The 27,066-nt window shown below is 43.6% G+C and overlaps 1 protein-coding gene across 5 annotated transcripts in view; it reads left to right on the forward strand.

Annotated features, from left to right (window-relative positions):
- The first annotated feature begins 9,888 nt into the window (after positions 1 to 9,888).
- btbd11b (BTB (POZ) domain containing 11b) overlaps positions 9,889 to 27,066 on the forward strand; it is a 115,784-nt gene continuing 98,606 nt past the window's right edge. For all 5 annotated transcript variants that reach the window (XR_013963972.1, XM_080762023.1, XM_080762024.1 and 2 more), the window contains exon 1: positions 9,889 to 10,947. Coding sequence is in view for 4 of the 5 variants with exons in the window: in XM_080762023.1 (XP_080618149.1) it covers positions 10,074 to 10,947 (874 nt within the window). In the remaining variant the exon portion in view is untranslated. The remainder of the gene's footprint in view (positions 10,948 to 27,066) is intronic.

Below are 27,066 nucleotides of genomic sequence, written 5' to 3' on the forward strand. Positions count from 1 at the left end.
AGCGACGCGGTTGGTTTAAGCCGCTGCGCTGGTTATACAACCTTTTTGTCCTTTTCCATGTCACGTTTCTGTAACGTGCTTTTTTCTCTGCTGCTCACATGTTTTATTATTAACTTTAAAACATACGGTAGATGTTGGAATTTGTTTGAATTAATTATTATTAGTATGGCCTATAGCAGGATCCCCTATACTGCACAGTGAACTTCAAATTAGATTTTCTTTAAACTATATACCGTATTTGAATGAAAGAGGAAAGATTTGGTATTTTGTGCGTGAGTGCGTGTGTGCGTGTGCCGTGGTGGCGCAACAGTACCCGGATGAGCACATGTCAGACGGCAAGACTTGAAAATCTTTTATAATCTGCAGTAGGCGTAGGCCTACGACGGTGTCACTTGAATGAATGAGAACATTTATAACTAGGCTACTCAAATCCGCATGAATCATGATCGTTGGGTAATTCAATCCGTGTATCTTGTGTTCAATCAATATTCTGTAATCTGTATATTGTTCAGTAATCATGTTATAGCCTAATATAGGCGGCATGTTCTTGATTTGATAGGCTTTGTAGGCTATTTTTATTATTGCCAAATACAATACCGGTAGATTATGTATATCTTAATTAAAATATTGAAAATAAATTAGGAATATTATTAAATATTTCTGGCAATATATGTATGTTCTGATTAATTGAAAATGGACCCTGTCAAAAGTGTAATCTGAGTTCCCAGAAGTTTTATTTTTCGCCACTAGGGGGGCGAGAAACAAAAGTGTAATGCTTTATCAGTGTGTCGCCCAGACGTCCAGCCTTTGTATTGAGTTGTGCTTTCATATGAAATGTAGAACTTTGTATTGAGTTGTGCATGTGAAATGTACCCATCCTGCAAACTGTTAATAAATACTTCAATCAATCAATCCAAAAGTCCAAAATCCAAAAAATCCGAAAGTGCCCGAAAGTGAAGACAGCTCACCCCCGAAAGTGAAGAAGGGGGGGGGGGGGCTTTATTCACATGAGAAAACATACGTTTACATTGCCAAAGCAGAAAGAACAATACAGCAATACAATCAAAACGAAAATGATGTACATTTGAAGGTCAGAATCTTCAATAGATCAAATTCTATGTACCAAGGTCACTCGATGCAGGTATAGTGCAGGAATATACACAATGATTAGTCTTTAGGGTGGTTGTGTTCCATTTGATATCCTTCTCCTATCACAGCAACTCACAAATCTTGCTGCTGTGTTTGCACATTGTTGTACTTCGCCCAGCAGATATGGGAGTTTTTTGTCATTGGCTTTTTTTTCAAAATCTCTGTGTGTGGTTGTAATCTGTGGGAAGTATGTGTCTCTGATGTCTTTGTACAATGGACAGATGGTTAGGAAGTGTAGCTCGGTTTCCACTTCATTTTGTGTGCAGTGGGTGCATAGTCTGTCTTCTCTCGGGATACAGGTCTGCCTATGACGGCCTTTCTCGATCGCGAGACTGTGCTCACTGAGTCTGTACCTAGTTAAGATTTTTCTTTGTTTTGGGTCAGTCACGGTGCTCAGGTATTCTGCTACTGTGTATTCTCTGTTTAGGGCCAGATAGCATTCTAGTTTACTCTGCTTTTGTGTTGCTTCTTTCCAATGTGTCAGATTGTTTTCCTTTTGCTGTTTTATAATTTGGTTTAGTCCAATGGGTTTTCTATCTCGTGGCTCTGTTTGTGTTTGTGCCCGGAGTTCCAGGGCCAGATGGCTGATCATGATGGCTCATCTCTCTAGAGTTTCACTGTGTGTGAGTGCCTTGTTATGGAGTGCATCTAGGTCACTTTCTTTTAGGTGCATTGTAGAACTTAAGTGCTCTCTTTTTTATTTTGATTATGAGTGGGTATCGTCCTAATTCTGCCCTGCATGCATTATTTGGTGTTTTTCGATGGGTATGGAGAATGGATTTGCAGAGTTCTGTGTGTAGGGTCTCGGTTTGGTGTTTATCCCATTTTTCAAGGTCATGCTTTGCTAATGGTCCCCAGATCTCGCTTGGAGGTGCAAAAAGGGTGAGTTGCCTTGTTACCTGTGGATTCATTCTTTGTGCTCTCCGAACTAAAGTGATCTGGCTGAAACATCATAAGCTCCTGACTGGACAACCATTTATTTTATTTTTTTTAGTTTTACACAAGGGGCGAGTTACCAGGAAGTACAGAAGTATAGAATCTTGATATTAACTTGTTAGTTACTTGTAGGCCTACTGTTTTATTGCTTTTAATTCTTATCTTACATGTATTCGTTGTTTTTCTCCTAGTTGTCCTTTTTCCATGTTCTCCCCCCTGGCCCCCATACATGTAAAGCGTCTTTGAGGAAAAGCACTACCGTATATAAATACCAGTAACCCAGTAACTAGAGTGTGCTCCTCTGACCATAGCCAATCAATCTGAAAGTAATTTGACAAATATGACAGATCCATCTCCACCTGTCAAAAGGCTCATGAGAGGCACTGACACCAAATCAATCCAATCAAGCCTGATTGAATGGCAGGTTGTTCACTGGCCACGCACAGCTGTGGGAGGCTATATAAGTGGCCTAGCTGCACTCATTTCTGCATGCCTAGATGATGATCACCACTGCTACCTGTCTCCCAAACCTCCACATTACATTTCTGCAACCCTCCACTTGTGTGCGTCCAAGAATAAACGTAAGTCTGTGGATCATTTATCTCTACAGTACAGAATTATCGGAAACGGCAGCAAAACAACGCCATCGGGACATCCCTAGTTTTAAGCATGTTATACTCTAGCAATTGAAAAATAGCAGATCTACAAGCTCATAGCACGGCATAGAGTGCTGCGCTACGAGCTTATGAATGGGAAATATTCAGTAAAGTACTGTATATAAAAGCACTCAAAGGGTATACATATTCAGTCAGACAACTCACCCCAAAAGTGAAGACAACTCACCCCGAAAGTGCCCGACAGTGAAGACGTCTGCTGAGTTGTCTGGACTTTCGGGGTGAGATGTCCGGACAACTCACTTGGAGGTACAAAAAGGGTGAGTTGTCTTGTTACCAAATAGCTTACTGCATATTCATTTAATTTTTTTTCCGCACAGTGTATCACAATACAGTACAAATCATAATAGATAACAATTAATTTGTCTTTCATAATTCATTTGTCTTTCATACTTCCTATACAGTAGGCTATATCTGATACACCCATGGCGAAAAGGAGCAGGAAGAAAGAAGAATACATTATTATAAATACCTGCCCCCTTTCACAGTTAGTAGGACTACTTTAATCATTGGCAGCTTCAGTATCTATGTGTGGTCGGTGCAGTGGTCCGCGGCAATTTTCCCTCTAATTAGTTTTCTGTCTGAGTAAACACTCAAACCTCCTGAGCAGACATCAGCAACTGCTGAGTAAACATATATCACCTTGACACCAACTAGCCAAACATGAGATAATGCAAAGTGAGCGCCCCACACTTCACACAGGTGTCTTTTCTTTTCTTTTTTCCCCATTTTTTTTGGGGAGTGAATCAATGAATAGTGACATAAGGCTAAAGTTACAACATTTTTTTTAATATCAAGGTGGTAGGCTAGCAATTTTAGGAATATTCAGGTATAGAGCTATAGTGGTTTTCAACCTTTTCAGGCTGTGACCCCCCAAAGTAATCATATTTGAACTGGGGACCCCCCACCCAGACAAGAAACATAAATGATTATAAAATAATTATTATTCTACATCCTCTAATTGTGTTCTTGTTCTAATTCTTGTAAATGAACTTAAGTAATGCAGATATTTAACAATAATTCATTGATTGATTGATTGAAATATTTATTAACAGTTTGCAGAATTACAGTACATTTCAAGCACAAACTCAATACAAAGACTGTTAACTGTGAGTGGACGACCCAATTAAGCCTTACACTTGTTTACAACAGGGTCCACATTGTTCAATTCATCAAAACATTTAGAGACAAACAAATAGACACTTCTATGTAGTTAAAGAACAGAACAGGAATTCATCATATAGGAAGCGAAAAGGGAAAAAATATATATACAGTGAGGGGAACAGGGGGATAAAAGAAAACGAAAGACAGAGTGTAGGGCGCCTGCACACAACACCATGCGTTGATGCCATGTGTGCATATGTGCAGGCACCCAACACCACGTCCATACAAAAACATAGTACAATCCAGATAAAAATTCAGCTTTTACAGAGGCCAGTTTCGAATTGCAGCCATCCGTAGGTGCCCTTTGAGAGCAGTTTTGAAGGAGCCAAGGGATTCACATGTCTTAATGACTGTTGGTAGGGCGTTCCACATTTTGGTGGCATAGGAGCGAAAAGAATTTAGTCCCTTGTTTGTGCCGAATCTGGGTTGTACATGGTTTGTTGCACTCCCTCTGGTGTTGTGGGTGTGGACTTCGTTTACATTAAGGAAGTATTTAGACAGGTACATGGGTATCTTGGTGGTGTATCGAATCTTGTGGACCAGACCCATTGCAAGATGCTGTACTCTGTCGTCGACCCTAAGCCATCCCAGCCTGTCAAAGTGGGCAGGGGTGAGGTGGGTTCGGGGGGTGAGGCCAAGTAGGAGCCTGACCAGTTTGTTTTGGGAGGTCTGGAGCCTTGTTTTAAGGGCCTTTGAGGTGCTGTGGTACCAGGAGGTGGATGCATAGTCAAAGAAACCTTGTACGAGGGCTCCTGTTAAGGTCTTCAAGGTGTTTTTGTCGACCAGTGAGGAGATCCTGTAGAGGAATCTTGTTCTTTGATTGACTTTTTTGATTACGTTGGTGGCCATCTTATCACCGGAAAGATTGGCCTCCAGGATGGAACCTAGGTAGGTAATTTTATCCTTCCGTGTGATAATATCGTCACCCACTCTAACTAACCATCTCTTGAGAGTAACCAAATGGACACATAATGGTCCACTTGGTTTAATTTTACACTGACTCAAGAGTTAAAGATCTATATTGGGTTCATTTGGTTACCAACTCTTTATCATTTAGCTGGGGACCACCTGGAACCCCCTCAAGGACCACTGGTTGAGAACCACTGAATGAGAGGAACGATAGACAGAGGAATAGATGTAGAGCACAGGCTGGGGCTGACAGAGATGAAAAACAATGGTCTGGGAAATTAGCAGAGGGGGTGAGATAGAACTCCCTCAGCCACTGGTGGTTCCTGGACCAGAACCACTGACACACACACACACACACACACACACACACACACACACACACACACACACACACACACACACACACACTGTGGAGCTTCATTTCCATCCAACAGCTGTCTAAAAAGCCGGAAGAGACCTCGGGAGTCAGCTTCCTTTAATCCATTGGCCTTTACCCGTACAGCGTACCGGTCGCAAGTTTCTTCATATTGCCTAAATATTTTATTTTTGTAATTTCTTTTAAATTGGCAAATATTATTTCCACTTTCTGAATGAATAACTGCTGTAAATGAACTGGTAATGTTTTGCTTTTTGCCCTAAATTAATAAAGTTTGTAGCTTCACGAAATGTTCAAATTTCAATACTCGATTTTATAAATACTGTTTGTGTGATCTCTATAATGCACTTTGTGCATGATTCGTACTGCTCTATTCTGTAATAAGTATATATAGCCTAATGGTTTAACATTTATAAAATGTTTTGTGGGGTTGTCACTTGTCACAACACCAAATGTCCTTGTGTAAATCCTCATATCTATTAAAACATTACATCCCCTTCAACTTTAATTTCCTCTGAATGGGAGCATCAGCTCCAGCTCTCAACAACAATATCAGCCTAGTGATGTTTCACTGTCATGAAACTACTCTGCTACCATCTAGTGGAAGCTTGGGTCATATTTCACACTATTTGCTTGGCATGCTTTGCTTGATGAATTGAACAAGGTCGACCCTCTTGTAAACAAGTGTAATGCGTAATTGGGTCGTCCACTCACAGTTAACAGTCTTTGTATTGAGTTTGTGCTTGTAATGTACTGTAATTCTGCAAACTGTTAATAAATATTTCAATAAATCAATCAAAAGCATGAAGTGTTTCCATGATTAAACCACCACTAATATATTGGAGTGCTAAATCCCTGAACAACACAGCTACATTTCTATTTAAACTCTCAAATTATTTAGGCATATACCCTAGTCAGATTGTTTTGTTAATAGCTCATTTTTCATAAATACTTGCATTGGTCTACTTGAAAGATGTAACAATACAAAAGCATTGTGGAACTTGTAGATCGGCTATTTTCTCGAAAATCTTGAAAAATGTGGATGGATGTCCCTGGCACACACTATTTTCAGATGGGGGTCTACAGCCAAAATAATTTGGGGATCCTTGACATGAAACACTTTGAGAACGCTCTGATGTTCTTGTTGCTAAATAATTCTCCCACCATATTCTGTACATTCTTGTTCATTGTTTAACATTTTCATTTATTTATTTTTAGCAAAACTAGCCAATCTACATTTCAAGCAACGTTTTTATTGAATTTGTTTAGGGTTGGTAGTCTGTCTTTCTTTCTTTCTTATACAGCTGTTCCAAAAGTCCTGGACTATGAACTTGCATTGCAAGAACTCTTAACAGACCCTCCTATGTCATCTACTATATTGATTGATTGAAGTATTTATTAACGGTGCAGAATTGCAGTACATTTCAAGCACAACTCAATACAAAAACTGTTAACTGTGAGTGGACGACACTATAAAGCATTACACTTGTTTACAAGAGGGTCCACCGTTTTCAATTCATCATAACATTTAGAGACGTACACTATGGGATGCAGGCATAGGGGCCCCTGACCAGAGTAGAGACGTCATGTGTGCCAAGGATGTTGTGCTATATGCCAATGAAACTAAGGTTATCATCACCCTACCGATCATCAACCTTTAATGACAACAGGAGGCAATGCACTGAAACAAGTACCCCAGTAATTTACTTGAAATATCTGGGCTCATGGGTCAACTCAACAGAGCAAGATCTTAAAGTGAGGAAAGCGCTTGCATGGAGGGCCCTCAATGGCATGGTCAGTGTGTGGAAGTCCAACCTCCCCGATATGAAGCTCACGTTCTTCTCAGCAACATTCTCCTATATGGCGTGTGGATACTACCCAGTCTGAAGCATGCCCTACTAACTCAGACCTACTGAAGTCCCTGGACTGGTGCTACACCAGAATGCTATACTGTATGTGCAGTATTCCTAAACATCAACCAGACGCCTCCAGCTTGTACAGAATGCTGCCGCCCGCCTCCTCACCACCACGAGGAGGCTTGAACATATTACCCCGGTCCTCGCCACACTCACATGGCTACCTGTTAAATTTAGAATAGATTTCAAGATTTTATTTGTTTTTAAAGCCCTAAACGGGCTCGCTCCCCAGTATCTATCACTCCTTTTAAATCCATACACCCCAGCCAGGTCCTTGAGGTCAGCTGACCAATTGCTTCTCCCTTAGAGATAGGGTGAGAAGTTCTGTCACGCGAGAGAGACTCAGAGTAGAGTCGTTGCTTCTTTGCCTGGAAAGGAGCCAGCTTAGGTGGTTCGGGGCGGGCATCTGGTTAGGATTAGGATGCCTCTCGAGCGTCTCCCTAGGGAGGTCCCTGCGGGACGTCCCACTGGGAGGAGACCCCCTGGGGAAGACCTAGGGAGGTCCTTGCGGGACGTCCCACTGGGAGGAGACCCCCCGGGGAAGACCTACGTAGGCACAGATGGAGGGATTACATCGACTCACTGGTCTTGGAAGGCCTCGGGATTCCTCAGGAGCAAGTTATGTTGCTCTGGAGAGGGAAGTCTGCAGCCCTCTGGTGGTGCTGTTGCCCGCGCAATCCGACTACGGATAAGCGGCTAAATGGTGCATTTATATAGCGCCTTTATCCAAGGCGCTTTACATAGATTGTGCATTACATTCACCCATTCACACACCTTGCGGCGGAAGCCATGCAAGGTACCAACCAGCACATCGGGAGCAATTTGGGGTTCAGTGTCTTGCCCAAAGACACTTCGACATGTAGACAGGAGCTGGGATTCGAACCGCTGACCCATGGATCATTGGACGACCAGCTCTACCTCCTGAGCCACAATCGCCCCTGACGACCAGTCGACCTAAGTGGTTGAAGATGGATGGATGGATAGATGGACACATGGGCATCAAACACGAGGGCATCCTATGTGGATGTACTAAAGAAAAATGCAGGGGCGGAATGTACTGGCGATCTAGCCAGATGTGCGTATAGGATGGAGATGACTGGAGACACTGCTGCTGGCCTCCATAAAAAGATGGCATATTTTTCATTTTCTTGCCGAACTAATATAATACACGGTACCGTTTTTTTATGTGTGGTTATTTTGTGATAATTCTCATGCCTTTTTAAATATTGTGTGCTAATGTTTCAAATATATAGGCTACACACTGTCTGGTGCCAAAACTTGCTTGCTCAGGCATAGGGATAGAATCCCCATAATTTTGCTTTTGTTTAGATCCCCCAAACAAAATGGCATATGCCTATTAATTATTCTTCGATGCTATGCCTTTATTATTTGAATATTTATTATCTACGTAGAGCTGTAGTCTTTCCAGTGTATCCACTTGAATTGAATGTTGTGTATGTTGAATTTTCAAAGAAAAGTGAAGTTTAACTATTGGACACAAGGGTGCGCTGTTGCACCTCAGACTGGTTCATTCCATAGATAGACTATGGTTCATTCAGCCTCACGGGTCAGGCTCCAACGAAAATGAAAGCCTGGGTACCGATCGAGGCTATAAACTACTGGAAACGTGATGGCAGCAATCACTCACCCATGGGACATGTTTTTAATCCCTCATCAATCAAATAAATAAAAATGTGCTGATATCCTCTGGATTGGACTGATAAACAGTGTTGTACTTGCCCCCAACACACACACACACACACACACACACACACACCATTGTCGTTGTCTTACCGTCACGTCAGCCTGTAGCCTATTTTCTTTTAAACAGATCACCCTGGCATGCTAGTGCAGGCTGTGTGTGTGATCGAATGGTCTCTTAACGAATGACCTTGGAAATTCCATTCCAAATGTTTTCAATGAGCTCGAATCCAAAGCTAAAGAGACTGAGGGATACATTATGCATTCAATCTATTATTAATGGCAGCATTGAGTCGTGTAAAACTCGTGTTACCATCAGACACGGGCCCTCAGAAAATAATATAAAAAGTCCTCTGAGATGAGAGGCTCCGGCTTTTGAGGCTTCTGTTCCTAGAGAGAGAGGATCCCATGCACAAGCCCGGTTAAGCCCCAATTGTTGCTGGCTGCCATTATCATAATTAGCTACTTCTCTCATTTGTGTACTGTGTAGTAAAGTAAGATATGGTAGCACTAGCCCAGTAGCCCATGACTGTCATGATTATCATGAAGTACGAGCGTCATGTGAACCATGACTATGGTAGCACCATGCAGCAAGCAGAGTGTAGAGTAGGAGAGTAGCGACACGTCACGTGCCAAACATTGCTCCTATGGCTGGAACTATCCCATTGATTACTCTGGGTAGCACTAGCCTGTGGTAAGGCTGGATTTGGGGCATACCCGGTAGACTAGCTACTTTAAAGACTTTGGTTTATGTTTCCTTAGGCAACCATTTGCCATAAACATACAACATGCATGAATTAGGATTAGGCTATACACAGAATCATAATGCAATAGCTCTATTTATCTATAAATATTATGTTGAAGTAAACTGCGTCGTAGTCATTGGCTAATAAAGAGAACGGATCTCTAAATAACATGGCGACACCGTCGTACTGCTGACTATACACAGCTGTAGGTACTCAACTCAACTCTCCACGGCCCCGCCTCCTACATTCAGGGCCACCACTGCGTAAAACCCACAGGGAGCCCTGTTGATGCACTAAAGATGCTGGTCCAACTTTAGACATCAGCGGCTTGCTCGACTTTTCTCTCCGCAAAGGTTTGCCTAATTTAAAAAACAAAATAAAAGCATCCATGTTACACAACTCGCACAGAAGCTTGCGCGCATTCAAATGTAATCGTCGCGAAACATTTCACGCCACTATTCCAATTCCAAAGCCCTCTTTATTTACAGCATGAGGTGCAGTTATGGCAAGGAGTAGCAAGTCAGCGGCGAGGACCCTGGAGGATTTGACGCTAGACTCGGGTTATGGTGGAGCCGCCGACTCCTTCAGGTCTTCCAGTGCGTCGCTGTGCTGCTCTGAGGCACACGCGTCGAGTGCGCATGGGGGGAATTACTATTGGCATCTAACCGACTCGATGCACAGTCGACAGAACAGTCTGGACACTGTTAACACCGTTCTGGTCGAAGACGCCGAGATCCTGGAGTGCTCCGGGCACTGCGCTAAACTACCCGAGCTAGAGGATGTGCCATGGAGCCTCGGGGAAGTGGAGAGTGCGCTGACCAGGGACGAGGAGCTGCGGCTGGGGACCCTGTCGCTGTCACAGGACATTCTGATCAGGCTTTCAGTGCTGGCCAGCCGCGCGCTGGTGAGGGTCGCCAAAGAGGCGCAGCGGCTTAGTTTGCGCTACGCCAAATGCACCAAGTACGAGATCCAAAGTGCCATAAGGATCGTCCTGTCATGGACCATCTCGGTGAACTGCATCACCGCGGCACTCAGTGCCTTGTCCCTGTACAACATGAGCACGGAGGACAAGTTCAGCCGTGGCAAGACGGAGCGGTGCGGGCTCGCCTTCAACGTGGGGAGGGTCTTCAGGTGGATGGTTGACAGCAGGATCGCGGTCAGGATCCACGAACACGCGGCCATTTACCTGGCCGCCTGCATGGAAAGCCTGTTCCGAGAGATGTGTGCGCGGGCGCTACGTAGTGCTTTGGTGGAGCAAGATAACGGGATTCCCAAGTTCACAGTCGAGTCTTTGGAGCAGGCCATCCACAATGACTCAGAGTTCTGGGGCGCTCTGCAACAGCACCAGCACCTCATTTGTGGGAAGAATGCAAGTGGTGAGTACATTCATTTCTGTAAGCCCGAGAAAGAGAATGTGCCCCCCCCCCCCACCAGCTGTTACTCTTTACATGCTATTTTATTGTCAAAATGCACATGAGCTTAATAATGGTTATTGTGTGTATTATACTGATATCCATAAGTCCACCCTCTAATGACAACACGCAGGCTGGCTATTTATATCAAGACAAACATGGGAAGAGGCGGTATTGCACATATTCCAAATTGCATTCCCATACACATTGACCCAACCCTATTTTCACAAACATCTAAAAATGTAAGTAATATATTCCAGCTGTAATCAGTCCTCTGGCATACCATAGAGTGGCATACATACACTGGCCCGGTTTCCTTTTTGTTGACTCTGTGAGTAAGTAAGTGATGCCTGAAGTTCACTGAATTTCAGAGGCCGCTATAACATAAGGTGTGTGGTTTTGGAATCATGATATTAATAATTGTTCAACTATGACTGGAGCAAAGAAGCAGATATCCAAATAGTTCAGCACCAGGTAGCTAAGCACCAGGGATGAATTGACTTGTTGTATAGGTCCTTATCTCTGTGTGTTGCTAAGTGGTTTTTAAGAATACACCCATGGAATTCCTCCTCCCTATTCGTTTTTAAATATGAAGCAGGAGCAATGGAACAGGATCTGTCTATCTCTAAGCCAGTGTGGTTCTCAAAGTGAGGTCCAGACGAGACCCCTGTGTGTGTGTGTGTGTGTGTGTGTGTGTGTGTGTGTGTGTGTGTGTGTGTGAGCTTGTAGAAGTAGGTCGGCAGTGGCTTATTGTCGGTATCAGTCGGTAACACACAGGAGTTTATCACCGTTACAATGCGTTAGACCCCTGGGAGATGGATTGCTGAGGCGGAGGGCCACACCTACCATCAGCTCCCAGCACTTCCCGCACGACTTGCTTCACCAAGCCGTGCTACTCATTCGCTGAGTTGGCGGTGCCTGGGATCGAACCCATGAACTTGTGGTCCGACTGAGCTACCTTGCACCTTACCTTGCTAGATTGATGTTAACAATAACAACGTCAATCTTATGGAGGTCCCTGGCACACAGTCTTTTCAAACAGGGTTCCGTGGCTGAATATATATTAATTTTGGGGGTCCTTGACATGAAAATGTTTGAGAACCACTGCCCTAAGCATTGTAGGTGCCTGGCGGTATGATTTTAGTAAAGGCCTTCTCAGTTCATTTTCTAAATGCTGCCCTGCATGGATGACACCTCTCATCCAAGAGCCTGTGGTTTAATTCCTGGGGTACATAAATCTCTTCTCTACTTCAGCCAGCTACCATGATGGCTTGTAGATCAGCTATTTCTGACTTTTGTTTAAACATTTCTAGAAATGTTTTGAAAAATGTCACCTATAATGACATGCCTAAAATAGCGATTTAACCCTCATTTGATGGATATGCCATGAAATTACTTTCGAGGCTTTGTTTGTACTCAACTCCAACAGGTTTATGTAATAAACGGCCTCGGGGGAACCTTGGTGCTATCATGCGTTATATCTAGGATGAGGTGGACGAAACAGAGGAGTCGTAGAGAAAGTAACAAAGAGAGCGAAATAGTTCAGAGACAGAGATAGAGAGAGGGGGAAGAGAGAGGGAGAGAGTGACCTTCAAACCCTATTGATGCAGTACTGAAGAGTCTGAAGAAAGAATGGAGTCAAGAGGCCAGGTTACAGGCTCAAGCACAGGAGCTTGGATGTAAAAGGCCAAATACTGTAGATAAACACCTTGCGCCAAATCTGTGCTGCAAAACGAAACTGGCCCCCGTAAATTCTGAATCCCCCACCCACCCCTTTTCCCCCTCACTGTATATATATATTTTCCCCCTTTTACCTCCTCTATGATGATTTCCTGTTATGTGTAGATTTGTACGTCTCTAATGTCATGATGAATTGAAAATGGTGGACCCTCTTGTAAACAAGTGTAATACTTTATGGTGTCATGATTGTCATCCACTGACTCACAGTTGACAGTCTTTGTATTAAGTTGTACTTGAAATCTACTGTAATTCTGCAAACTGTTAATATATACAGTACTTCAATCAATCAATCAACCAATGCAGTAAAAAATGTAATTTGCTTGTATAGTTACGACAGACATTGTCAGGATGAATCACTGTCTGTAGGCATATAGATTATTTGCTTGGTTAGCACAATAAATAACTAGACTGATAACTGGGACACAGTGCAAGCTGGCACATGGCCATAGCCTCACATGCTGCACAAAAGGACACCGCAAGATATACAGCATGACAACAGACCACATCAAATGCTAAGCATGATTTGACCTGACACAATATTGAAAATGGCCCATGTGCAAATAGTCAGTTCATTGTCGTCTCCTTACTGTAGGTTAATCCATGGTCCGCACTAATGCTAGTGTGTGGTATGCATACTGTGCACTAAAAGGATGCAACTCCTTTTGCCCAGGCAAAACATAACCTAAAGCTTGCAATACATTAATTAGAATAAAAATTATGAATGCATGCATCTATTCATCAGTGTAGCTAATCTATAGTACCCCTTGCAAGTGAATGGCTAAATTTGCACATTGAGAAAGATTCATTTGAATTGCAAAACCCTTGGCAGTCTCACAGAGAAAATAGCTGTGATCTACAGGCTCACAACAACACATTGTGTTTGTGAGATTCTAGATATTTTCTGTGCGAGACACGATGCGAGTATAATAACTTCCAAGCAAGTTAGGAGTTAACTTTGGTAGCATTCTGCTACCAAAGCAGAATGCTAAAGAAAAGGATTATAGTTCATCCAGTGATTTCAAGAGACACTGGGTGTCTCCATTGACTGTAAATGTCACTGAGTTGAATCAAGTGAGTTTGAAATAGGTTTGCATTGTTGTTGTGAAACCGCACACAGCTGCAGCAAATATGAACACATGGACAGGGAACATGTTGGTTCAAAATGTCAGTGGAGTGAGAAGAAACATGCTTCAACCGCAAAGTTTGTTGTTGCTTTTTAGGTGCAGATCATGAAGCACCAGAGTGTTATTCTAGAAGTGCACAAATCATAATGCTCTGAGTCTGATGGCCATCAGGTCACCTTATGCTGATTACAGGTACATTCACAAATTTCACATGCACCTAGTTGGAGTTGATTACGGGTACATTCACATGCAAAGCTAGTTGGAGTTGACAGATGTTCTTAACTTCTTTGTAACATAAGATTCACAAATCATCCTGCAGGTCTTGCCTGACAGACAGACGGACAGCTCTTCATTTCCGGCTCTCCAAAGGTGCTGAACTTGTATCAATACATCATGCCAGGTGCCCAATGGCCTCAAATGGGTCAGGGAACAATCTATAGTTCCCTCTGGCTTAATTCCACACGGCAATTGATTTGTCACATTTAGGCCTTTGAAGGCTGGGGACAGAGAAATACATGGTCAAGAAATGAATGTTGTAACTAAAAACTGAATTGTGGAATATTATACTGGTGTATCAGATGTAGCTAAATAGATATTAGATAAGCATAAGACTGACATAGACGGAAGTAGATGATAGCAATAGCAAAGTAAAAACAGAGCTCTCCTTGTTGTTGGCTGTTTTATCGGCGATTGCAATGACAGATATTGTCCAACATAACACTATAATGTCACACCTGCTGCTGTTGGTTCTACATTGGCGCATGTAGCATATGGCAGCCACCTACACATACACACACACGCATGCATGCATGAACACACACACACACACACACACACACATACACACACAGCAGCACACGCACGCACGCACACACACATGGGCACATGCATTGCACGCACCTCTCCATCACTGAGTCAGTGTTCTTCTCAGGTGTAGGGTTTCCCTTCCTCGCCTGTGGCATCCTGTCAGAACAGGAAACCACCCTGTAGCATTACTGTGGAGTCGTACTTACAGCTCTCGTTAACCTAAAGAACACAGCGCTGCATTTGATTTCCCTGCGGACATGTGTGTGTCAGAGAGAAAATGTGTAGTCGAACATGATCTCTAGGTACAGCTCCCTGGAGCCAAGTTCTGATCATACCTTGACAGTGACTTGTCTTGGCTCAGAGGTGGTACAGTATGACTTTCAAGTCCGGGCAGATATTAGAGATATAGCAGCTTGGTGGCAGAGTTTCAAGAACTTAAACCTACCCGTTGTGCTTTAACCCCAGCATGTGTGTAGCAAACAGCAAAAACAGCAGATCTACCTGTAGATCTGATATTTTTGCAGAAGATCTTTGGTGTTGAGGGAAAAAGGGGTCCTAGTATAGACTCCTGCATGGGGGACTCCAATCGACAAAGTATATAGTTTTTAAGTTGTTTATGGACTCTACTGGTGGTTGTCCAGGACGTGTGTGCGCACACGTGCTTACAGCGAATCTCCGACACATTCCCTGGTGTATGCCAGAGGCCAACGATGAACCAAAAGTTTCCAGAACGGCCTGTTATAGCGCCACCATGAGGCGCTATAACAGGTTAAAATAACACTTTATTCATTGAAATAAGTTGCAGTTTGTGGTTTTAAAACAGCCAATTATGACTGTAACAGTACCTCTACTATATAATTTATGATTGCTCTTACAGGAGGTGAAAGGCAGGTCCTATTCCACTCACAGGAGTTTAGTTTCTTATCCAACAGCCGGCGTTTGCTTGCCTGGTGCACTCATACACTGGTAACATTCAGCTGGATGAACTGTCATACTCTCCATACAGTATATGGACATCTAAGGGTGGTAGCAGAGACATTCTCTTGAGTGTACAGGGTTTCATGAGGGCCCAGGTAAGGCCGGGCCTTAATTGTCGGGCCTGTTGAGAATTCTAGTTTTCGCCGGCTGCCGGGCATGGCTGCACTAATAACTTTGGGGCAGGCCCGTCAAGAGTTTGAATGGGCAGGTAAAAGTCAAGAGGGAGACATCGGAGAGCGAAGGATGGATTGGGAAGGATCAACATGAACAGGTTCTGACATATATCCAAGATCAAAGGGTTTGAGGTTTGAGGTCAGATGTAGAGTTGCTGGCCAATATTGATGACATCAGGGATCTCCATATATGTATGGGCTTAACTGCGACAGCATGTCGCATTTACTTTGACATCAGGGTCTCCACATCTCCATCCATGATGATGTCACATGATGTCACGAGACCTGGGCACCATATATGGTGCCCGACACACTGATAGTGCCCAACACACTGACGGGAAATGCTCGATTCGATAGTTAACTGCGACATTCGGTCGCAATTATGTACCAGAGGAGACCAGTCTGTGCAATGTCTGGGCATTGTGGAGAAATACCCTAGCCTTTGCTTGCAATGTGTAGGAATTTTATCGTGCGTGCACACACACATGCACATGCACACACACAGACCTGTCCCCGCACTTGACTTACTTTGACTTATTCTTGTAGGCTCCTAGGTGGAGCATAGGACCGCAATCACACCCTGCCATCGGACTCTGTTTTGAGCAGTTTTCTTCAGCTCGGTCGTCTTTGCCTCACTCTCCACTGACCCCGGTCTGTTTTGGCTTTTCTTTTGCCCTGTGGATTCCAGTCCAGTGCTTGCCTAGTGATGTTGTCAGTATGTCAGTCTTACTGGCCATGGTTGTGTTTTTCATGATCCAGTCGATGGCCATCAAGGAAATTGTTGGTGAGAGCATTCAGCCTTGTCTCACCCCGGTCTTAACTTCAAGAGGGCAAGTTAGCTTTCCATTGTGGATGATTTGGCAGTCGGAGTCCTCATACAGCTGTTGGATGATGTTGATGAATTTCTGAGGGATTCCGTAGTGTTGCACGCACGCACGCACGCACGCACGCACGCACGCACACACACACACACACACACAGACCTGTCCCCGCAACAGGTCTGGTATTAATGCAGACCTTGGGAAGGGAGCAAGGGAATGCTAATGTGACAGTCTAGTACAGGGAGAGAGAGAGAGCCGCTGCCAAGTTTACTTCAATTGATTAAGAGTCGGGAGGTGATAGAAAACAGCTAATTCTTCAACCCAGCCAGCTGCTGACACAATGGATTGGGTGTCTTTCATTTTTCTCTTTCCTTCACTTTCTCAGTGTGCCTCTGAGGCTTCTGTAAACCATTACAAAGTTTCACTTTGTCGTCAACTGCTGTGTGTGATGACACGTGCAGCTGGCACACGGCTCAGTGACACTCCATCAGTGAATGAGCGGCAAGTGCACTGCTGAGTAAATGAAGAGAGAATGGGAAGAAGTGAGCAGCTCCCATACAGTGTTCAAGAGTTCAGCGTTGTTGACTCGAGTTAAGTTGTCACAATGTGGAAATCAATCTCGTACTGTAGCTTAACCCATAAGATCTGAGGACCTGAGTCTACAAAATGTCTTCTAAATCCTAACTGTTTTCTGAAAAACCCATGTTTCTATATCTGTGGTTCTCAAACTATTTCATGTCAAGAACCACCAGCCCAGAATGATTTGTATTTGGCCGCGGATCTCCATCTCAAAGTCTTTCGTTCCAGGGACACCCAGAAGCAAAGATTTGAGTTTAAAGTTTTCACTGTAAAAGAATATATATTAAAAGATTTGCACATATTTGTGCACTTGTGGCCCATGAAAAAATGAAAGTTACAAGTATGGTGTGTGCGATATGAAGTGGGAGATTACCAGAATGACAGTAATCCTTAATCATATTCAAGATCTTTTGGAGAGAAATTTAGACTAGAGCACTGCTGTGTGTGTGTGTGTGTGTGTGTGTGTGTGTGTGTGTGTGTGTGTGTGTGTGTGTGTGTGTGTGTGTGTGTGTGTTCAGCTGGTGCTCGTTGATGGTCGTTAATGTCAAGGCAATTATGTTCATGCACTGTCAAATAGGTCTACATCTATTCTAAGGTAGCATAATACCTGACATATCCTGCTCATCGCTGTGCGGAAATGTGTAAATGTTCGTGTTTGAGCACAAAATGCATTTTGAGAACCCACAAATGTTCTGTGTGCGCGCACGTTGTGCGGCCCGCCACACACAATCATTCTACAGTTGTGGCCCCCGGCCTAATCTAGTTTAATACCCCTGCCATATATCCTACCGAAACGTTTAAGTGAATGACAAAAGTCACAAAACAAAACTCCTAATGACAATTACTGCATTGGATTACCTAGCTCAAGCAAGTTTCAAGTATCTGCAAGTAGTTATGATTTCATTGTATTTTATAGGACACTGGGGGCTCCAACTTTCGTCTCATCTTTCTAAATGCACTGTTTTGGGATTTAGCAGTGGGGAAGGGGTGCTCCCCCACTAAAGTTGGTATTTTGGTTACCTGTCTAAATCCCTAAAACACCTCCGTTACCTGTTATATTATGCATAGGTGTGGTTTGGGCGTTACAATAATTAAACCAATCACCGTGCCACATATGCCATTGCTTTTAAGAGATCCCTTATTCGTTGCCCGTTATGCCCAGTGCTATATTGCTTCATAGCCTTACGGTCTATAGCCCATGGAAGAGTGTTGCATTGCTGCCCAAATTCAACGTAGTGGTAGTTCCAACCAATGGCCTTCGGGTGTGTCAGGGACAAGACAGACACTGCTAAACGTGTCTCTCCCAGTAATTCCTTGTGGCAGCCTTGGGTGGAGTGAGGGTGCTACCCCAGGTTCATTGGCCCTTTTATACACAACTCAAACGAGAAATGCCATAGCACTATAAGTCCATAAACACAATCACTGTCACTGGGGAACACACCTGTGAGGCTGTGACTAGGAGTCCATATGATGGAGTTTGAAAGAAAGAGACGGGAGGGGGGGGGGGGGATCGAAACACCCATAAAATAAGCTGTCAGTGACAGATGAGACCCAGACGAACACTGTCTGGTTCTTTAATGTCAGAGGAAAACGTGTCAAAGGAAGCAAGTACCAACAGGTGGATTAACCAGATGAAGCATCAGTATCTATGACACATTATAATCAACTCCTAAGCACTGGCTTCCTACGAGTGAAACCTACATAAAATTAATAAAAATAAAATAAACACATTTTTAATTTGCCATCCCTTACATGTTTATCGTTTAAAGCTTAATTCAAAGAGATTTGTTTTAGTGTGTCAGAAGAACTTTGCTGTTGAATGTCTTGTGTGGTATTCTGCTTGAAAAGCCGGTACTGTGTGAAATTCAAAACGGCATGTCAGGAGTCAGGACATGTCAGAATGCTCTGACACAGACATAATAAGCAGAATCGCTGTGCCTGTACAATGAATGCACACTTATAGCACACACTAAGCATATCGGTATAGTTGCAATCTCTGAGATAAAATGTTAATCCTTAAGATTATATAAAACAGAATCCCGTGATTTCTTTCCACCCTAAAACATGATCATCAGGTATTATTATTATATAAGGAGGAAGATCTTTTTAGTATGACGGGTTTGCCCGGTGGGTGGTGATGGGTGGTGAATTGATCCACCTGAACTGAAGCCACACCCACAGCTGTTGTTGTATGATAAATGGGGTGGGGTTGGTGTCCGTACGCTTTTCTGATCAGTCATTGGTCCGACCGGAATCACCAGATTAAGGTTGGCGAACATGCGCTGCTCTGTGCTTGCGGTTATGGTTAGGTTAGGGTTTGAGGTATATTGTCGTTGTCGGACCAATAAATTAGTACTGCACCTGTGCACCAGTGGGGTTAGGGGAGGGGATGATATTGTGAATGTGATGTCACTAATCTCACTATATTACTGTTTTTTTTCATAATTTGGCATGCTTGACTGTCAAGGTTTCAGCCTTAAGGAAAAAACCCTAAATACAAACAACAATCACACCAAGGGGTCTAATGAAGTACCGTCGCATCATAAACACATGAAAATGTGGAAAAATACAAAGATCACGGCACTCCATCTTAAAACACCATATTTTACACCTTTTCTCGCTGGCATTGTTCTAGAAATAGTAATTCATTGTAATCACTAATCACATGCCGAAAACGCTTCACTCAATGCTAGTTTCCATCTGTGATGGCGAGGGCACCCATTACAAGGATGTATGCAAATGTAGTGCATGCACAGGTCAGGGAAATGATGCATGTGCACATGGGAATAATTGTCAATTGTGATAATTGAATAAACTAACCACCATCTGTTTTGAATTATTTAGAACATAATCCAGCAGGAATGTATCTTTGAAAATGAAGAGAAGCTGAAAAATAATGAATTATGCAAATTATGCATGCAACCCCCATTACCACAATTCACTCTCATACATGGTACAGTATATCTTTACCGTATATGACAACCACCCCCACCCCTATTCACATAACCCCTGGGCGATCGGATCGTGTGTCAACAATGTTTAGTGACCACGAATCACGATATGAAAATACGTACAAAGAATCACCCAAGCTTGCACTACGGTATGAAGTAGATGGCTACTTCTTATGACGTCCACTTATTATGTCCTTGACGGCGAGTTGTTAGATATTGTGGAACCACATGTTCTATTGCAGGTGTGGCATGACGTTAGGTTGTAGTGGTGGACTGGTGCGTTACACACACACCCCATCTATATGGATATAGATGAAGTGCCCATAAGGATCTACCATATGGGCACTTTGGGCTTTATATTTATTTTATTTGTTTGTTTGTTTGTTTGTTGTTTTCTTTTAGCTCCACAGACATTTCCCCCACTATTCTGAAAGAAAAAGTCACACCTGTGTGAATGAAGTGGTGCAACTCTGTGTGTGGGTCCCCGGGTCCTCTAACACACCCAGGGTGCCGGCCCGGTTCCGGCGAGCCGCCCCGCGTCCGAAACGGTTGAGAAATGACGCCGTGTGGGGGAATTAGCAGACAACACTCTCACACAAGTAATTGTGTGGTATTCTCCCTCCCTCTCTGTCTCTCTCCCTCCCTCCCTCTCTGTCTCTCTCCCTCCCTCTCTGTCTCTCTCCCTCCCTCCCTCCCTGTCTCTCTCCCTCCCTCCCTCCCTGTTTCTCTGTCTCTCTGTCTCTCTCCCTCCCTCCCTCTGTCTCTCTCCCTCCCTGTCTCTCTGTCTCTCTCCCTCCCTGTCTCTCTCCCTCCCTGTCTCTCTGTCTCTCTCCCTCCCTGTCTCTCTCCCTCCCTCCCTCTCTGTCTCTCTCCCTCCCTGTCTCTCTCCCTCCCTCCCTCCCTGTCTCTCTGTCTCTCTCCCTCCCTGTCTCTCTCCCTCCCTGTCTCTCTGTCTCTCTCCCTCCCTGTCTCTCTCCCTCCCTCCCTCTCTGTCTCTCTCCCTCCCTGTCTCTCTCCCTCCCTCCCTCCCTGTCTCTCTGTCTCTCTCCCTCCCTCCCTCTGTCTCTCTCCCTCCCTGTCTCTCTGTCTCTCTCCCTCCCTCCCTCCCTCTCTAGCTCAGCACTTTTGCACCTGTTGGTACCCCAGACAGACAGACATAGGGAGGGACAGACATTGCTGATCCTTGAAGTGGTTGCACCACTTAAAAAATGTGTCTAAAACAAATTTGTGTGTTATTGTTGGTGAGAATGCAGCTGAAAAGTGCAAAAGCAGCAACGATGCGCTAGTCTAGAGTGGCTGTTGTTCAAGGTGGGTGGGCCCACTGGACCGTGTGAGGTCATGTGTTTCTTCTGGTGAAATAAAAGACGTGTGTCCGCCATCCAGCATGGATTTTTTACATTCTGCACACTGTGCGTCAGGTGGCTCGACAAAAAAAAGGTATTAAAAAACACTGAAATTCACTGGCGGATTCTCTCACTCTGCTTAATATGTGGGTCAAATAAAAACAATGTGTTTGTTTGCTTGCTTGGCTGTCACTCTGGGGCGAGGTAGGCGGCAATAGGAATAGGCCAATTGAACGGCATAAAACGTCCCAAAATGCCTCAAAACAGCCAAAATTCTGGTTTGCACGTGCATGTGCAGGGAGGGACTTTTAGCTTCAGTGCCTAGGGGCCCTCAGAGGTGCTAATCCAGCCCTGCACACCATGCATCAGTTTGCAGCAGATAAAGGCTGATGGGTACCGTACCGTATACCGGCCAAACACCAACACAAAAGTTTCCAGGTCAGTGTGAAGAAGAGATCGAACCAGAACACCATTTTCAGTGCTATCTTGACGATAGCTTAGCTGATAGCGTTTTATTATTTAGCTTCCCTGTTGGCTTTGAAGAAACTACCTTCACCACTACTGCTTTCATGTGTACAGAGGATATCCACATAACACTGCAGGTTAATAATGCATCACTATCTACTGATTCTACTATCGAGTCCACCTTCATGGCATCTTACAAAATCGCTCTTAGATTGAGAACCCTGACAGAAACAGGACTGACTTAGGATCATCATCAATCATTGATTCCATTCCTTCCCCCAGGTGTTCGAAACGTGTGCTGCTGAACCGTGATTGCCCCTAGCCTCCGTGAGCTGCCAATACACCCGGCCATGCTGTGTCCAATCATTAATTATATTGCAATGTACCGCAGGGGTACAAAAGTGTGTCTTTGATATTTTGAAGATGATAAAACTAAAAGGGAGTTGGGCCACTATTATAATAGTCTATGTCTTGTGTAAACCACTTTACACGTGCTTCCTTTGCACAGGATACATAAATCACCATCAGCTGCACAAACACAGAGCAGATATAGTTCATGTGGTAGAAATAAACAGTCACTACTTTTGACATGCCAGCCCGGCCTTGGAATAAACATGACTTTTCCCTATGGGGCCAAAGCTTGCCGTATGGCAGTGGTTTTCAAAGTGGCCACCAGGGGTGAGGGAATTGGAATGGAGAGAAATGTTTTTTCTTCCTTTTAATCAAACAATTATAATTTCAATTCATAAGATAAATATTTTACCAGTTTATAGTGTGAGCTTGTAGATCGGGCATTCTTTGCAATTTCTAATAATTATCGGCCGCACCTACTAAATCAGGGGTTCTCAACCCGTGGGTCGCACCCCACGGGGGGTAGCCAAATTATATATATATATATATATATATATATATATATATATATATATATATATATATATAATAAAAAATTGCGACTGAATGGCTGGAAAATGGAAATAGAGTTTACATAGTACAGATAGTGCATGCATAAACATAAACTCCTTAATGATTATATCTGGTTTCAGTCTTTATTTATGATGTATATTCGCTATTATTAAGGTTATTATAGTGGCCAATTTGTATTGGGGGTGGGGAGGTAAATGGTGCATTTATATATATTTACATACCGGTAGATTGTGTATTTGTATTTTGTATTTGTATTTATTTATTCAGCACAGTATAAAAACAACACTGAACATATAAATATAAGAAGGGTAAAGTGCTAGGCTGAGGCAAAAAAGCCCAAGGGGCTTATACGAGGCCTCTACCTATATAAATTCACCCTACCTATATAAATAGGTATCGAACTGGCAACCTTGCGGTTACCATCCAGCCACTCTACCCCTGAGCCCCGGGCGGGGGTCGCGAAACACGGCCAAAGCATTTCCCAGGGTCCCCAGCCACAAAGAGAGAGAGAGAGAGAGTTGGGAACCCCTGTACTAGAGGGTAGGATTCTGGTAATATCACTTTAGTCCAGGGTACACACGGTTTGATTTTAATGGTGAGAAAGAAATTGTGCTTTCAGTCTTTTGTGTCTTTCTCTTTCTATCCCTTAGAAAGCGAGAGCCTGGCATGTATCAGTACCGGGTCATTTCCTTGACTACAGTCGATCCGCTGATGGAAAACTGAATCTCCTTCTATGACCAGTATCTCATTACGTCTCCTGGGAGCTCAGACCTGTGTGTGTGTGTGTGTGTGACTGACTTCAACAATTTAGATGGAGAATATCTATAAAGCACTTCTTTCTTTCTTTCTTTTGTCTCTCTTTTGGTTTCTGAATCTCTTCTACACTTCCATCTCTCTCTCTCTCTCTCTCTCTCTCTCTATCCATTTAGTCCATCTCAACCCTTACTTGATCTGTGCACAATATAATGAGGCTACATTTCTGCCATTGCATTGATTGAGTTGTGCGTGACCTTGTCCCGTCCTCCATGTCTAATAGCTCTGTCAGGCCCGACATGGAAGCGAGCCCCACTCCACTCCCCTCCCCACCGCCCGCTCCTGCCTGCCTGCTTCGCACCGGCAGGCCGCAGATAGACGCGTGGGTACCGACTATGACAGATCTCCACAAGAATGACCCAACTCTACTGTGCTTGTTCAAGTTTGTGCCATAGAGTGGGCGGGGTCATGCATGTACGCACGTGACCAGCAGGGCATGAGCAAGAGGGTAACGCTGTGTCTGAGTAAAGGATCTTTGACAGGCTGAAAATGGGCATTTTCAGATGGCCCTACACAAACGTATACAAGAGCTTCTGCCAGTTTCCATCTCCATACTATCTAATTAGTGACAGCATATGGTATAGATTACCTCCAGAGAAGGTATACATCTTTCTTTCTTTTCTTTTTCTTTTTTTTGTTCTTGACATTTCTTTATTACTAACATATGGTTCCTGCATGACTCCTATTTCATTCTCAAAAGTGGATCAGTGACTGGTTAATATAACAACCACATTGTTAGGAGGAGGAAGGTGGAGGCAGCCACTTTTACTTCGGGGGGCACGTGTTAGTCTGACGTCCCATTAGTCCGACATACCACATACGTGGCCGGTTAAGACTCACCCGTGGCTTCCACGTGCGCCGTGCGGTTATGGTTAGCGGTAGGGTTAGTAATGTTGGATTATTGGGACGTCAGAGTAACGCTACGTACCCTTTTACTTCTTCCCTTTATGTTCACACACACAGTAGTACACACTGGCAATTTACTGACAATTTGATAAAAGATCAATCACAAGAACCCTGGGGTCTCTATTCTGAGGCAAACATTCAGCAAAAATAGCTGCTCTACAAGTTCACTATGCCAGTATGCGTCAAAACTGTTTTTGAAAAATAAGTGGGAAATATCTGTGAAATACTACCAAACCTAGTTTAGAGCCCTGGGGGAAGTGTATATAGGGTTTAAGTGGTAAAGAAACTGGATTGGTCAAATTACACAACCTGATTGAATGGGTGGTACAATGCCATTATACTATCCCTATGAAGCCTAATCTCTTTGTGCAGGTTTGTTTATCACTGTGCGGCTAAGAACATTGGCCCTTAAAGCTGTCTTATAATGACAATAGCCAGTTGTGATGTATTGTTTAAGTAGCTCATCGCTGTTATGTACAGTGAGGGACTAGCTTAAGGGCAGCTATAGAAAGCAAAACAGTGCGGGGTAATTTATTTTATGTCAATATACCTACTTCATTCTGCCCAAAATGAAGCGATGCATATAGATTATGAGATTAGGCGAGGGCTGTTGCAGCCAGGCCCTATGTTGGATACCAAGGGCACTTTTTTGTCAACAATTTTTGTCTCCACCAGCCAAAGGCATGGGGAGAGTATGTTTTTCATTCCGTTCGTGTGTGTGTGTGTGTGTGTGACTGTGTGTGTGTGTGTGTGCCAAACTTTGCACACACTCCCTGGATGCCAACGATGAACCTCTGCCCCAAATATTCCACAACGGCCTGTTATAGCGCCACCATGAGGCAGCTTTTCACATTTGTACCTATAACTGCACCGATCTGCTCAAAATGTTGCATGCACACTCCCTAGAGGCAAAGGACAAACCTTTGACCTGCATCTTTCACATCTGCCTTTTATAGCGCCACCAGGAGGCAGACTTTTGTAAAAATAAATAAATTATATTACTCCTCCAGATTCTGTCCAAAAATCCCGCAAATCCTTACACAGTATCTCTATAGTCATGTGCTCAAGTCGGTGCTCAAAATTCATATTCCACCCTAATTGGATAACATTGGCTTTCAAAGTTTGGCCCGTTTTGAACAAAAAGTCTCAAATCATGAATGCAGCGTGCATTTTACGTGAAATCTTTCACTCACTTTCCTACTACTGAGGAATATATCCCACCCTTTTCACATTGGCCTGTTAATGCACACATTTTGCCTCAAATCATCCAATTGCCATCAAAGGCGTAAGAAGAAATGGCCTTTTCACATTGGCCTATTATAGCGCCAGGCCTGGTGGAGACCTGTGCCCCAAGGGGTACTTTTTCTAGTTTCAAACTTTCAATATCTTTCTCTCCAATTTTAGTGCCTATTGCACTCAAAATCCACACACGTGTTGCCCCCGTCACTGCTGCTGACCCCTACAGTTGGTCACGTGGGAGGGTCTAGACGTGCATGTGTCTCCTCCCATGCACATACCAGCCACTTATTTTCACCTGACACCGGGAGGATGTAAACTAAAGCATGCAGAGTCGCTAGTGCAGCAATAGCGAGCACCCTGTAGTGTAGGCCCACTGCTGTCTTCCCACCCACTTCCTTGTATTTGGTCTTCTATTGAAAAAAAAAAAATCTGTCTGAAAGTCAAAAAGCAATATCTCCCGACTCCCCTGAGCAATGGCATGCTATATTAGCTCAGTGGTAAAAATGTCATCACTTGCATGGGGGACGCGGGTTCGATTTGTGGGTAGGACATGAAAGTCACAGCTGAGAGTGCAACTTGAAGTGAAATGAAATAATACATGATTAATGGCTACTATAAAAGGATCAAGCCTGAGGTCACAATACATTAACAATCACTCACTTGTTGGACGCAGAAAGTCACAGGGTTCGGCTGTCTGTGTCACTGGACTGGGACAGGTAATAAGAAGGTGACTTGCTGAAGCCTCCATGGTACTGTAGATGTGCCTGTCAGTTTTGGTCATGCCATGATGCTCCATCAACCAGACACACAGGTGTGTTCCACAAGCTCTTCCTCACTTCCTTCTAGGAAGTCTGTCTCTGCCAGGGAGGCACTTTGAAGCCTGGTTTATACCATACGATGGTGTCGTGCACTGTAAATAGCTGATCTATAAGCTCACAACAACACGTTGCGGATGTGAGCTAAATACATTAGGTAGATATTTTAAGAAGATAAAAAAAAAAAAAGTAAATCTTGTGTGCGGTTGTATTGCATTGAAAATAGACCATCTACAACTCACAACGTGTCTAGGAGTAGTGAGGTTTTTGGGTCCAAATCCGTTATCTGTAAAATAAATACTTTAAACGTACAACAACACTGCTATTTATCACTCTAATTAATGGCTTTGTTGTTGTGATTTTACTTGGCAGGACCATGTTTTCTCCAGAGTGAGAGAAGCTCAT

Source organism: Protomyctophum bolini (assembly GCF_963924005.1).
Source record: "Protomyctophum bolini genome assembly, chromosome: 4".
Taxonomy (NCBI): Eukaryota; Metazoa; Chordata; class Actinopteri; order Myctophiformes; family Myctophidae; genus Protomyctophum; species Protomyctophum bolini.